General features: G+C 49.2%; 1 protein-coding gene across 2 annotated transcripts in view; it reads left to right on the forward strand.

Moving 5' to 3' along the window:
• The first annotated feature begins 1,717 nt into the window (after positions 1-1,717).
• Positions 1,718-14,591, forward strand: part of MXD4 (MAX dimerization protein 4) — a 316,347-nt gene continuing 303,473 nt past the window's right edge. Inside the window, exons 1-2 of one of the 2 annotated variants that reach the window (XM_086964200.1) lie at positions 1,718-1,986; positions 3,508-3,607. In XM_086964200.1, coding sequence (XP_086820326.1) covers positions 1,731-1,986; positions 3,508-3,607 — 356 coding nt within the window. In that variant the 5' untranslated portion in view covers positions 1,718-1,730. The remainder of the gene's footprint in view (positions 1,987-3,507; positions 3,608-14,591) is intronic. The other variant, XM_086964201.1, reaches the window with a different exon arrangement.

Below are 14,591 nucleotides of genomic sequence, written 5' to 3' on the forward strand. Positions count from 1 at the left end.
AGCGGAGCCTTCGAGATTCCCGTCAGTTGGGTGATCAACTGTCAACTGTCACTTCTGACAGTTCACAGCTGGTGACCTCACCATGGTACGGTGTCCACGCAGGGACACAGCAAAGCAATCACGTGTACGGTGTCCCATAAGGGAACACCACATTAGGTCACAACAGTATGTTTATTTAACCCCTCCCATGCTTGTGACGGAACGGTTCTGTCACGTCCGGCTCGCCGCCCCTGCGCTGACGTTCTGAATAGCGGGCAGGGCCGTGACAGAACCATACCGTCACAAGCACAGCTCACCCGCGGGCCATGACGGAGTGGTTCCGTCACGAGCACGGGACCGCCACGCGGCCCCGCCTCCCCCTTAGCGCTGCGGCGGAATAGCGGCAGCAGCGAAGGGGTTAATATCGAGCGGGAGAGCGCCGAGCTTCCGATGATCTCCACAGCTTTCGCTTTTCAGCGCGCATGCGCAGACGCTCCAATAAGGCGTCTTTGCGCGCTACGTCGTGACAGAGCACGCGAGAACTAGAGCGCAACTCTACATTCAGTACAGGATCTGCACTCTACGAAAATCTCATTCAAAATATAAGTACTATAAAATAATATTGCATCACATGTAATCATGTATGCAATAGAATTAGAGAACATGATAAACTGACTGTGTTTTACTTGTGGCAATGTCTTCAGGGCATGGAGTATTCTTGAAAGTTTAATTTTTTACTTTCAACAATTATCAGTGATATAATCGTGCGTACTTAATTGAGACTGAGAAATATTGAACATATTTTTAAAGATGTCGGCATTATTTTTCGCGACATTTGTTACTTCATTTACATCTGCCGTCGCGCCAAACTGCTCAGCTCTATCCAAAGCTACCCGTGCCCGGTGTCCCCCACACAAAATGGATTATTTTCTCCTACGCCCTTGCGTCGCAGTCTCTGCAAGCCATGACGTCACTGTATTCTGTGTGGCACTGCGTGCCTCTTCGCACGCCACTTCCTGGGTGCTAGTTGCCGGGACACGCCCCTTCTCTAGTTTTGCTTTCTTTTTCTCGGCTCTGAGGAGCCTGCTGGTGCGACAACAAATTGTAGGTTCGATGAGCGTAGAACGTTAACGCAGGGGCCGCTACACTACAACAGGGAAAATAAGAAATTCGTATGACTAAATACGGAAACCCTGTGGTGACGCTAGGTCGGTCAGTGTCTATCTCTCCATTACGACGTAATTGTTCATCTGCGTATTTTGGAGGGTCGTATACCCAAGTATGACTATATGACTTTGTAGAAAGTCGCTAACTGGGAACGCGTATTTATGTAACAATTTAAACCACTTTTTTCGTTTCCTCTTAGTAAGTTCAAGTTCAACACGTCCACACCTCCTCATGCGATAGAGCAGCTCAGCTTCGCTCACGAGTACGGAGTTTCAGATAAAAAAAACACCAGCAATTATACAATCATTAAATCCACCAATTGGTAATCTCCGCCTGTTTAACATGCACAAATCCAGCCATTCAGAAAAAGGAGAGGTGGAGTCACGCGCTCTGTTGCTAAGCTTGGGCCTCTACATCGTTACCATCGCGAGCGACCAATGAGAGTGCGCCTCCCGATCTGTCAACATTCTCCCTCGGAGTCTCGAGTCACAGTGGGCGTAGGACGGACGCCCATATGCGCGTGTAGGCCCGCCTCCGGACAATGCGTGACCTGCGATTGGCCGACGGGTGCGCCTGTCTCTTGGATGCCCTGTCTGTTCCTGATGCTGCCGTTGATAGAGGGGACTTGGAAGTCCCCAGCAGCAGCCGTCGCTGATCCCGTGCAGAACGAAGCTGCCTCTCCAACCGCTCAGAGGGGCGCGGGCACGCTACTCTGTGTTCACGTTACAAATTGGTGCTTCGCGCGGCGGTTTCCCACGGCCTCCCTGGTGAAAGGCATGGAGTTGAACTCCCTGTTAGTTCTCCTGGAAGCAGCGGAGTACCTGGAACGGAGAGACCGAGGTATTCCTGTCCGCAGGGGGTCTGCGGGGACACCTTCCCAGTGAACCCAGCCAGTGCTTGTCCAGGGCTGCAGCTGGGCTCTGTAAACTTCCCACCTCCCGTGCCATCCTGCTGGCCTCTTCACTCTGCCACTGGCCCCCCCACCTAGCCTTATGCCACCTGCACCCCCACTCAACCCTGGCAGTCTGTTCCTTTGCTTTCTTGTTCGTACTGCTACGTACCTCCGAGCTCCCTTTAATGTGTTCCTTCCTCTGCTCTGATACAGAGTTGGAGTACCTACTACCCCTGCCCTCTGTCTCTTCATTCTACCCCTGCCCACCCTCCTGTCGTCTGACTCCAGGGGGCGCATCTCTGCCCCCCCTTCCCCCTCCTGGTATCGTCTCGATGTGTGCCAGGCTATGTTTCCTATGCACTACCTGCATCAGGAGGATGTGCTGCCTACTTGTTTACCTCTCCTGGGCTCGAGCACAGCCTCGCCAAGCGCTCCCCTTTGACCCCTTCTAGATGCACAGCATGCCGCAAGTCATCTCGTTAAGATAAGAGTTGGTGGGTGCATGTCACCCAGGAGACGAGCCCCCTTGATTAGTTTCGGTGCCACCTACAGCCTTGTTCAGCACCTTGGTATGCATCTTCGACAGCGCGATTACTTCGACTAGCAGGTTATTATCGCCCCCGAGCAGTCCAGGATTGCCAAGTTGTAGTGGGCACGATTTCCTGCGAGGCCCCACATTTGAGAACCCGTGTAGTATATCGGGTCTCCACTCTCCAACCTACCTGTCTCGTTTGCTTAAACTTATTCAAACGTGGCTATTATGTTGTCTACTGCTCTGCGTCGCCACAGGAAAAGACAAAATAAAGAATGCAGAATGTTACCTGCGCATGCAGTAGACCGTACGTCATTGTTGCAGATCAGCGTGTGCACGTGACCTTTATGGCAGGTTATGCTCGTGCCCGCTGACTCGCTAAACTGTACAGTACAGTACTCCACCCTGCGGGGAGGAGGGGTGGAGACTAGCCCTTGTGAAAAAAATGTTTTCATAGTATCCCGTTAGAAGTTTAATTGCTCTACCGACCAATATTAAGCGTGGCGTTGTTTGAATTAAAGACCAGGCATTATCGTGCATTTGTGCGAATGTGTAAGAAACGCTGCCACAGATTAGAAATAAACATCTACACAGTCTGCTTGCGTGGGAGGTAAACCAGGGAACATCTGCTGCCAGGCGTGATAAGCATGCTGTTTTTAATCTTGGTGTATTTACTGCTATGGTCTGCACGTAAGCACTAGCCTCGCCAATGGCGTCCACTCTAGACTTGTGCATCAGCACTTGGTGGCATCTCGGTCGGAAAAATGTAGAAGCAGATGCCCCCGTACTGTCCCAAAGGCCCCCGTAGTCTCTGCTTATTACAAGCCAGGAATGTTCCAGGGCAGTGAATGCCGAGGCGAGAAGAGTGCATCAGAGAGTAGGGTAAAACTTCAAAAGTCTGTGGTTGGTGATGGTTGTTCTCTGCTCCTTCCTCTAGAAGCAGAACATGGCTATGCTTCAGTTCTGCCCTTTGACAGCGATTACTCTGGAAAGAAAAACAAAGCGTCTGTGATGGGCAGAAGGTCCCCCAACAACAGGTAAAACAACTTCCTCGAATTTTTGCTTAGGGTGATAGAAGTAAATGTGACTGGTTTACTTGTTGCGTACCAATGTGAAATCCTAGTGGCATTTCAGAGCTCAGATCAGCAATCTTGTAAGGTGGACGTGAGGCTTTTCCTGATATTTCCATCGATATGTGTTCGAGGTGCTTATATAATGCACAAGGTCTGGCTACATCGCATCCAAGCATTTGCATGGCACGCGTGAGACTTTCAGCAGATCCTTGCAGGCAGCACTCTGGATGTTCCGATTTCTGGTTCTCTACCTAGGACCTTTAAACGCACAACAACGTGCCCCACAATGCAGCTATTTGACAGAACAGCCAGGGCTGACGGGTGGTTTCAATGGATTGTGCTGCTAAGTGGCTGTCAAGACATGGGAGTCAGATGGGTGTGAACGCGAGTGCGGGGTCATCAGTTCACAGTGTACTTTTGAGGAAGGTTAACGTAGACATATCAGTCAGCCCCCATCCTCTCCGAAGTTAGTCCCTCCCGGCGGCTGGGGACTTCGGGAAGTCACTGCCAGTGCGTCGGGAGGAAACCCTGCGCCAGCAGTCGCCATCTTCCTCGGCCGCCGATGGGCTTGGCTCTGTTTTGATCTCATATAAACACTGCCACGCGTACAGCGCCCCTCTCCCCGCCCTGCCTCCGTGCAGCCCTCCTTACTCCCGCCCCACTCCCTCCTGCTTGCCTCTCCCTGCAGCCTGTGTGCTGTCATCGGACAGAGCCTCGGTTTTGCCTCCCGAGTCCCCGGTTATTTTCTGTTACAAAGTTTCTGCAGCTCGCTCGGTGCACGGAGTTGCCATTCGCTGCCCCTGCCCTGTGAGTAACCTTGTGCGGTGAGATGCACCCTGCCAGCTACCTTTAAAAATAGCCCCAGCCAGACCACCGGGGACCTGATCTGTGGTTGGGCCAGGGTCACGGCCTCGGAAAGGGAGAGCTCCCAGTGCCTTCTTCGGCTGCGGGCTTGTCAGCTCTGTATCCATTTCATGTCGCACCGAGGATACAGAGCGTGAGACAGACAACTCAGACAATTTTGTTCTGCCAAAAACAAGGAAGCTGCTAACATTTAACACAGAAATGCATGTTTAGCACATCAACCCTCGTATTTAAGAAAAACCCTTCCAGTAAGCTTTTTTTTTAGTTGAAAATGGTCAGGTCGGGATTCCAACGCCCCCAAGCTGCCTGGTTTTATTGTATTTCAAATTTTTCATATATTTAAATAGCACAATTGTTAGCCACACACAGCAAAGTATATATAGCAGTGCCAGTCGTAAATAAGAGGTAGGGGTGCAAATGGAGAATGGGGGTGGTAGGAAGAAAATTGTTCAAATGTAAATAATGCCATGCACCATCGTTCCAGCGTGAACGTGGCCCGGTTGCTATCTTTGCTCTCATTGATTTCGGATGTACCGGGAAAGGTTGCAGGTTTAACGGTAGGTTAGTGCCTGGCACCAGAACTTCAGAAGTCCTGGAGCCCATGTGAACGTGAAGCAACGCCCGTCTCAGCGCAGTGAGCAAGCGGCCATGCCATTAAGTATGATAAACCTGCCCCTGCTTTCCCGCCTGCCTGCTTGCTTTCTGCAGGGTCATACAAGGACAGCGCATAGTTTGCGTAACTCTGTAATTTTTCCATGATTGCCCGTTGTTACTATTGTGCGGGCCACGGGGTTTTCATGTCTCCCGCTGTCTGCCCCTGTGCAGGACAGACAGGGCAGTGACAGTACATTCTCTGCCTCAACATGGTTCATAGCATCCTCCACGCCATTGCACTGAGGGCCACCTGCGCCCGCATCCATGTAATTGGACTGCGAGGGCTCATTGCATGCGAAGGTCTGGCAGCCTGTTGTAGTGTTCCACCTGGTTTCAACTCATAGCCACGGTATGGGGTATAATACAGAAACTGATTTGCAGTGTGTTAGTGCATAGGTCGGAGACCCGGGATTCCCTCCCGGATCTTACAGTCTGCGTTGCACAAACACGAAACGGGCATTATTCTCAGGTTATCTTGCAGTACTTTTATTAGTCTAGGCAGCGTATACAGATAACCTTTCTCGGCCGGCTTTAGTATTTGTATGCTAATTTCGCGGTGTGCGCACAAGAAGAACCAGTGAAGCTGTTTTATTATCGTCAAGCGCTATTGTGTGCGTATTGGACTATAACGTGACAGACAGATCCAAAAAAGAATAGCGCTGCTGCATTGCACAAGGACGTGTCCTGCAGTCTAGGGGAAGCGTTGTCTAAACAAATGCAAATGCAAATAGCTTTATGTTGATGTGTCCTTGTCTGCAGAGTTCAACAGTGTGTAAACTCGGGTTGGGCAGTAAAGTGTCAGTTTTGAAAAAACAGTTTAAACATTGCAAGAGGTAGATTTTAGGAGCCAGCTGTAATAAGAAAGGAAAACAAGCACTGGCAAAGCCAGTCTCACCTTTGGAATCTATTGGCATTGCCATTGGTTTCAGCGTTGCTGCGGAGCATCCCAAATGCCTTGCAACACGCCTTAATATAAAAAGAAAATGGACCTGGCCTCCCGCTTCATTTTGTAGCATGTGCCTACAAAATGATCCATGCATGTCTTTTCTCTTTTAAGTTAGCGATCTGAGCTGGATCAGTAACAAACAGAAAATGTGAGAAAGCATAAAAAAAAGTGGATGCGGAAACAATACATGGTTTGGAGACTCAAGCAAAATGGATGGCGTGTGAGAGGGAGGCTGGTGGAGAGAGGGAAGCAAACGGGCAAGAGAGAGCGCAAAGTTGAGCTGAGAGGGAGAAGCACACAGGCGAAAATGCAATGATGGAATCACATTAGGGCAAATGCATCATGGAGGAGAGTGTGGGTAGAAGAGGATGAACAGAGAAGGAGCAGCACAAGCATGGTTGAGAGGGGAAGTACACAAGGGAGACAACTGAAAAACACACTCTTGTGGAGCGCTTAAACAAAAAGAAGAAAGTAAGCCCTGAAAAAGCAAGCAGTGTAAGGACACAGTAATGCGTTCTTGCTCCATGCGAGGAACCAGGGGCGCAACTAGGTCTTAATTTCGGGGGGGGCTAACATGGCAGATGAAGGGGCGTGGCTAATGTAAATCAATGGGGCGGAGCTAAAATGGCAGATAATCAGGATCGGTTAATGCTCAGGTCAAGCTGAGAAAAAAATGTGGTGAATTCTGCATTTGAAACTGGACAACAATTAAAGCACATATTTTTGTTAGTTTGATGCATGGCCCCCCAAAACCCATACTCACCCTGAATCTTAAAATTACCCCTGCACACCAAAACACATACCCACGCTGAACCCTAAAATTAACCCCCTCACACCCTAAAACCCATACCCGCCCTGAAATCTATAATTACCCCTGGCACCCCAAAACCCATACCCATCCTATCCCTAAAATTATCCCTCCCCGGCACCCCAAAACCCATACCCACCCCACACCCTAAAATTACCCCCTGGCACCCCAAAACCCAGTACCACCCTGAACCCTAAAATCACCCCCCTGGAGCCCCAAAACCCATACCCGCCCTGAACCTTAAATTACCCCTGGCACCCCAGAAACCATACCCATGCTGAACCATAAATTCCCCCTTGCCCCCCAAAATCCAAACCCACCCTGAACCTTAAAATTACCCCAGGCACCCCAAAACCCATACCCATGCTGAACCATAAATTCCCATCTGGCACCCCATAACCCATACCCACGATGAACCCTAAAATAGCCCCCTGACATCCCAAACGCACACCTGCCCTAAACCCTAAAATTACCCCTGGCACTATAAAACACATACCCACGCTGAACCCTAAAATTAATCCCATGGTACCTCAAAGCCCACACCCACCCTGAACCTTAAAATTACCCCTGGCACCCCAAACCCCATACCCATGCTGAACCATAAATGCCCCCCGGCAACCCATAACCCACACCCTCCCTGAACCATAAATTCCCCACTGGCACCCCATAACCCATACCCACCCTGAACCCTAAAATTGCCCCCTGACACCCCAAACCCCACACCTGCCCTCAACCCTAAAATTACCCCTGGCACACCAAAACACATACCCATGCTGAACCCTAAAATGTCCCCTGGCACCCCATAACCCATACCCACCCTGAACCCTAAAGTAGCCCCCTGTCATCCCAAACCCACACCTGCCCTAAACCCTAAAATAAACCCTGGCACTATAAAACACATACCCACGCTGAACCCTAAAATTAATCCCATGGCACCTCAAAGCCCACACCCACCCTGAACCTTAAAATTACCCCTGGCACCCCAAACCCCATACCCATGCAGAACCATAAATGCCCCCCGGCAACCCATAACCCACACCCTCCCTGAACCATAAATTCCCCACTGGCACCCCATAACCCATACCCACCCTTAACCCTAAAATTGCCCCCTGACACCCCAAAACCCACACCTGCCCTGAACCCTAAAATTACCCCTGGCACACCAAAACACATACCCACGCTGAACCCTAAAATGTCCCCTGGCACCCCATAACCCATACCCACCCTGAACCCTAAAGTAGCCCCCTGACATCCCAAACCCACACCTGCCCTAAACCCTAAAATTACCCCTGGCACTATAAAACACATACCCACGCTGAAGCCTAAAATTAATCCCATGGCACCCCAAAACCCACACCCACCCCGTACCTTAAAATTACCCCTGGTACCCCAAACCCCATACCCATGCTGAACCATAATTCCACCCCCCCCCCCACCGGCACCCCAGATCAATGTGGGTCACATGCACAGACAGCAGGGGGAAAGGGATGGCCAGTGCAGGTGAAGCTTTTCCTTTGTAAATTAATTCCTACTGGCGTCATAGCCCAGGGTTTGCTGTCTGTGCACTTGTATGGAATACACATCTATACAAGTGCACAGACAGCACACCCTGGGCTAAGATGCCAGCAGAAATTCCTTTACAAAGGAAAAGCATCACCTTAACTGGCCATGCCTTCCCCCTGCTGTGCACATCTTCACACCCCATGCTCACAACCCATCAAGTGCTTAGGTGAAATCCCTGCCTTCAGGCAAGGATTTCACCTCTGCGCCACTCTAAAGGAAAACAAGAGGTCAGGGCAGGGGGGTTCACTCGCTGAAACTGTTCAGAGGCTGGCTGTCTGGCTCGGGCTGCTGGGCCTCTCAGAAAGCATTAAAAAAATCACATTCTCGGATAGATGCGCAGCCTTCTTGCACCATTTCAGTGGAAATGCCCGGGCAGAGGAGGCGACGGGGGGGGCTGAAGCCCGGTGAGCCCAATGGGTGTTGCGCGCCTGCGAGGAACAATCCTAAGAAGCGAAAAAAATGCCATCACATGCTATTGAGTAAGTAGCAAGCATATAAGAGTGACAATAAAGTCAATTAATGGTAAGCAATAGGACGCTAAAAGTTCACTGTAAGCTAACAATATGTCTTGCAACACATACCTCATGCACTGTCTATTAGGTAAGAACTAAAACAAGCATTTACAATACAATGGTCTCAGCATTATTAAAGGTAGAGCTATTGGCATTGCTCATGACTTTTTTTTTTTTAAATCATAAATAAATGGCATTGTCATTTACACTGCCAATAGCTTAATCGTTAAATAAATGGCATTGTCATTTACAATGCCAATAGCTTAATCGCTCGCATATGCATGACCTATTGCATTTACACCCACACAGAGCCACACACACACACATACAGAGCCACCCACACAGAGTCATTCACATAGAGCCACCCACACACACAGAGCCACCTACACAGAGCCACCCTCACACAGACAGAGCCACCCACACATAGAGCCACCTACAAAACAAGAACAAGCAAGGCTGAGTGGTGCAACGCGAGGGATGGGGCAGACAGAGGGACTTAGACGGGGGTGTATAGGTGCACACAGGAGGATACCGGAGTCCAGGAGGAGTGCATAGGGAGGCACTGAGGTCACACAGCCGGAGGCACATAAGAATGCACACAAGAGAGGCTGAGAGGTGTCACACAGGCCCGGGGAGAAGATTGGCACACACAGAGGGAAGGAGAGAGAGAGATTGAGCACATGGGGACAACTCAAGACAGGGGACGGCCTGCCGCGGGAGGGGAACCTGGGTGCCCCCAATCCAACCAACGAGGACCAGAGAGGCAAGGCGGCAGTGGAACTCCCCTGCTCCCAGGAGGAGTGACTGCTCCCGCTGGAACATATTTTGGGGGTAGTGACGCAGCACTGCGGAGGGCTAGGGGCCCACCTTGACTGGGCGGAGAAGAAACCGTCACGCTAGATTCCTATGGCAGCACTGCACCACCAGCCAAATAAGTGAGGTTGCCCCTGGTGAATACTCTTCCAGTCGGCGTTCCTTTAAGACCACTGGGAATCACTGCGGGCACGGATTGTGCCATATCGGCAGTTAGCACTTGTTTCCCCTGGGCGCCCCAGTGTGCAGTAGGCCATGCGGCAGGAGGGGAGTGGGCACCATCAATGCTGTGAGGTGGCCTGCAGCTACAACAGTCAGACGGTGGCCAGTAGCTGGTCTAGTGTGCCCCAGATCCACTCAGCAGAGCCCGGAGAAGCAAAGAAGCCTCAGAACCCCTGAGGTAACACAGTGATTGTTGCCGCTGGGATGTCTCGGGGGTGTAGCCGCACAGCATTGTGGAGGCCTGGGGTCATACCCTAATTCAATAGAGCAGAGCCAGAACACTCACTTGGGGCAGCTGCGGGACTCTTGCGACAGCGCTGCACCGTCAGCCAAGTAAGGACATCTGCCCCTACTACGTAGCTACCTTTTTAGCCAGCACTCCCCTTGTAGGAAACAGTGAATTGCTGAGGACACTGAGCGGACTGTAGCAGCATATCTGACTTTGTGTTCAACGTGATGCCCCATCGTACTTGGAGCCGCGCAGAAGGAGCAGAAAGAGTGTAAACACTGTAGCGGGCTGCCAGCGCTCTTTACAACCAATCTCTTAAGTGCTCTGACACTGATATCCCCAGCATAACGAGCCGAGACATGTGGAGAGGCCCGCTACTAACCCGCCTCCCTCCTCCGGGTACTCACGACGTGAGCGAAACTGAAACCTTCCGTGGGGCGGGACTTCCGGCTTTAGAAGCCCGTGCACGCGCCCACGGAGAGAAGCAGTGCTTGTGACGCGGGGCTCCCATGCCCGAGGGAGATCCCTGCGGTGGCGGCTGAAGTCCGGAGTGGCGGTAAGTGGGCCGGGGGGGGCGCTCGGTGCACGTGTGTGTGTGTGTGTGTGCGCGTGTGTGTGTATGTGACGGCGGGTTCTCTGTATGTGTGGGTGCGTGCGTGCATGGGCGCTCGTGTGTGTGTGTGTGTCTGTGTATGTGCATGCGTGTGAACACCTTACGATATGGAGCATTTTCGATCATGCCATGAAACACGCTGCTTAAAAGAAACTGAAAGTTACACGTTTAACCGCACTCTAAACGCACATTGCCGCACTCTAAACGCGCATTGCAAGAAACTTGCAACAAAGTCAATTGAGCACTCGTACTTGTGCGCGTGCCAGTTTCAAATCGCCTCCAAGGAGATGCGTGCGGCCAGGATTGTGTCCTGGAAAGCAGACACGCCGACAAAAGGTCTCCGGCGAGAACGGCTTCCGCGCGCTTAGCAGAGACCTAAAAAGCAGGGTCAGTCAGTGCCCTACACATTGCATTATCATGTAATGGTAGACTTCAGAAAAAGATCAAACCTAGAGTCAAGCAAGATTGAATTAATGAATACCCAATTAAGTAATGCTAGGCAATGGTATTAAAACCACAATCTTTGAGGGCTTTAGGATTGTCTAGAAAATCTGAAATATGCTGAAAAAACATATCTATTGCCTGTTGTGAGTCCAAAGGAAAAGCACGTTTTCAGGCTGATATATTCTTGTAAGTTCAGATCCTGGTCCAGTTTCATGTAAAAAATGTCAAATCAATCCATAGCCCATACAAAAAATCCTAGAGTAACCTAGAGCATCTCTCGAAATTTAGAATTCCTCTGAATCTATGTTTGGCTTCTTTGTCATTTGGTTGGCAAAATTGTTCCTGCCCACACTGCTCCTTGTGTTTGTTTAAGTTCTCTGCAAGAAAATTGCCTCTTGGTTATTTATCTGCAACTTAAGTTTGCAAGGGTCTTTCTGTTATAAATCAGTTCGTAATGCATACTCGTTAGTCAAATATGAATTTACCTTGAAAAACAAAAAGCCAAGAGGCATTTGGCAAAACAGGTACAGTTGGTTGAATTAAACACTAAGGCCGGGAGTACAAACATAGCTGAAGTCTGATTCAGAGTGCTGTCGATTTGCAGGGAGGACCTGGCCTGGCAGTTCGGGCTGTACTGTTTCCACTGCCTTTTTGTTCTAATAGGCTTCCCTGCTTTGTTCTGGCTTTTTAATCCTCAGACTGCTACTTTCCCGGCAGCGCCGAGATGCCCCAGGGGGAGTTGAGCGCTTTAGAACATTTTTAACATAACAACATAACATAACACGGGGAGCAGGACCAAGACTGATTTGCATATGGCTGAGTCTAAATTGGGGTCTTGTGGCGAGCAACAAAAAAAAGCCTTAATCCAGATCTGTGATTGGGGGTGAATGCTTGATTTGTTCAGCATTCCGCCCATCATCTTTTCTTTTGTATTTGTCATCCTAAGTTGGAAGGGTATGCCCGACGTGGGACCCGTGCTCTCTGTGCTGCTGGGTTCACGCTAGCCTGGCAGATGAGGGGTGATACCTCGAAACAGGTCCCCGGATGCTTGCTTCTGGTCCTGGGAGGACCTAGCCTGGTCCAGGGAGGACCTAGCCTGGCAATGGGGAGCAGGGTTTGTTAAGACTTATTTGCATATGGCTGAGTCCAATCTGGGATGGCGTGGCGAGGAAAAAAACTATGGATTCTACCCAGATCTGTGACTGGGGGTAAGTACTTGATTTGTTCAGCATTCCGTCCATCATCTGTTCTTTTTGCAATCATACCCAGGCTTATTTTTGAGTTTTGCACTCAAGTGCATTTTCTTTAAAAAAAAAAAAAGAGGTTTACGTCATAGAAGGTCTGCTCTGACTAGACAGCTTTGGAGTTATGTTGCTGTAAGAGAAAGGGGTTGTCCATGTGACTCCCTTTTACATGGGGGTAGTTGGGTAGTTGCTGGTCCCTTACAAGATGTCACCTGGCATTAGTTGGGGGATGTACAGACTTAACAGATGAAAAGATTAACGGAGGAGTTGTTATGGAGCCTAACAAATGTTCTCAGAAGAGCAAACAGGATCCTGTTTGGTGGTCTGAAAATGAGGAATTAATAATTTCCATTGGGGAATTTGAAGCTCTGATAAAGTATACCGTAAATTCAGCCTTGGCTGATCCACAAGATAAAAGGCAACCGCTTGATAATGCAGTGGACTCTAAGGAAGGTCCTATATTACATCATACCTAAAGGGGCCAGTTAGAAGAGGTGGCGGTCCGCATGAGATACATCCTTAAATTACAGGATAAACCTCAATGGGGTAAGGAAGAGTTTTTGTCTCAGCATGTCACGCCACAGTTAGTTACTTTGCCATTCCACGATGTTGTGAAATACGTTGTTTGAAGGATTTGGATAAGTCCTAGTTTCCAAGTTTTTTCCCCAAAAGATAACATTTGGGGCATTTTGATACATCTTTTCCTCAGGTTCTGAAAGTTAACACAGTTCTGGCGAGTATGGTGTCAAACTAATTTTTGACCCTTGAGGAATCTTTTTTTACCTAATGCTGTACAACATAAAATTGAGAGTGCTTTTAAAAGCAGCTATGGGGCTTCCCATTATGCATTGCGTGCTAACACGTTGCAATTTGTGCTTCTCAGGCCATGTTGAAGGTTTTTCAGTTGCTCCCGGACAACCTGAATGAAAATAAAGATCCCATGGATATTTTAGGCAAAATGGGGTATCTTGTTCTGTATTAGGACTGGGCCGAAGAGTGATGACGAAGTGATCCATTTTTTGTGTGCGTTCCCAAAATTACAGGGCATTCCAGCCCTGAAACATCCACTTCTCACCTACATGAGTAGATGGACTCTCCGTTAAATCTTTGCATGAGTAAGTCCATTTTATAACTGAAAAAGCAACTTTTGTGAATTCAAAAAGTGGCTTGTATTTGTCAAAAAAACTGCATGTGCAAATAACTGTGAATCTGGCCTCCAGTGTGCTATGACCTCCTCGTATGAATTTCACAACATCTCTTTGAACTCTTGAGCAGACATAACCAGGTAGCACACTGTAAAGAGAAGGTGATGCCTGCATGCTTTCTAGTACGAAGCTAACAGATGGCTGGATTTGTGTCTACCACCCTGTACATAGAAGGTTGTCTATCATATTTTCACTGTTATCCGTTATTACCAGTAGCACAGTCCCTGGGCAGATTAAAAAAAAAACATTATTTCATTAAGTTTTCAAGGTACATAATGGGCCATTACCCGCAGTAAACATGTTGAACATTGGATAGATCCCAGGTGAATGCCTTTGTGAAAAACTGGAACCCCTGCATAACCTGCAAGCAATACAACATAAACATGAGACAGAGCATTTTAAACTCCACAAAATAGATTAAATTGGGATATATACGACCACCAGTGACAGTATAATAGTGTCTGGACAGTTCAGGGACTGGACTTTTAGGAGGGAGCAATTCTATAAGGGGACTGTGTAAGGTAGAGGTGGTAACTCTATTCCTTGATAAATTGCCCATCTGGAACATATTTTCCTGTGTTTCTGGGGACATTCCGAGCCTGGAAGACTGACATCTCGGGCCCCATGCAACTATCTAGGGCCTTCTTCCATCCGCCAATTGTCAGGGGGGTACCTACCCTTCCACTGCTGTGCAATATCTCGCTTGGCCAGGGTGAGGGCCAGGAAGAGTAAGTGCTGTTTATATCTGTTCCCGCCAAACCCGTCGTTGCTGTGCAATAAAAATAATCTCGGGTCAAATGGGAGGTCCTATGATAGGACCTTATCTAAACA

This window comes from Lissotriton vulgaris, chromosome 3_2 (assembly GCF_964263255.1).
Source record: "Lissotriton vulgaris chromosome 3_2, aLisVul1.2, whole genome shotgun sequence".
Taxonomy (NCBI): domain Eukaryota; kingdom Metazoa; phylum Chordata; class Amphibia; order Caudata; family Salamandridae; genus Lissotriton; species Lissotriton vulgaris.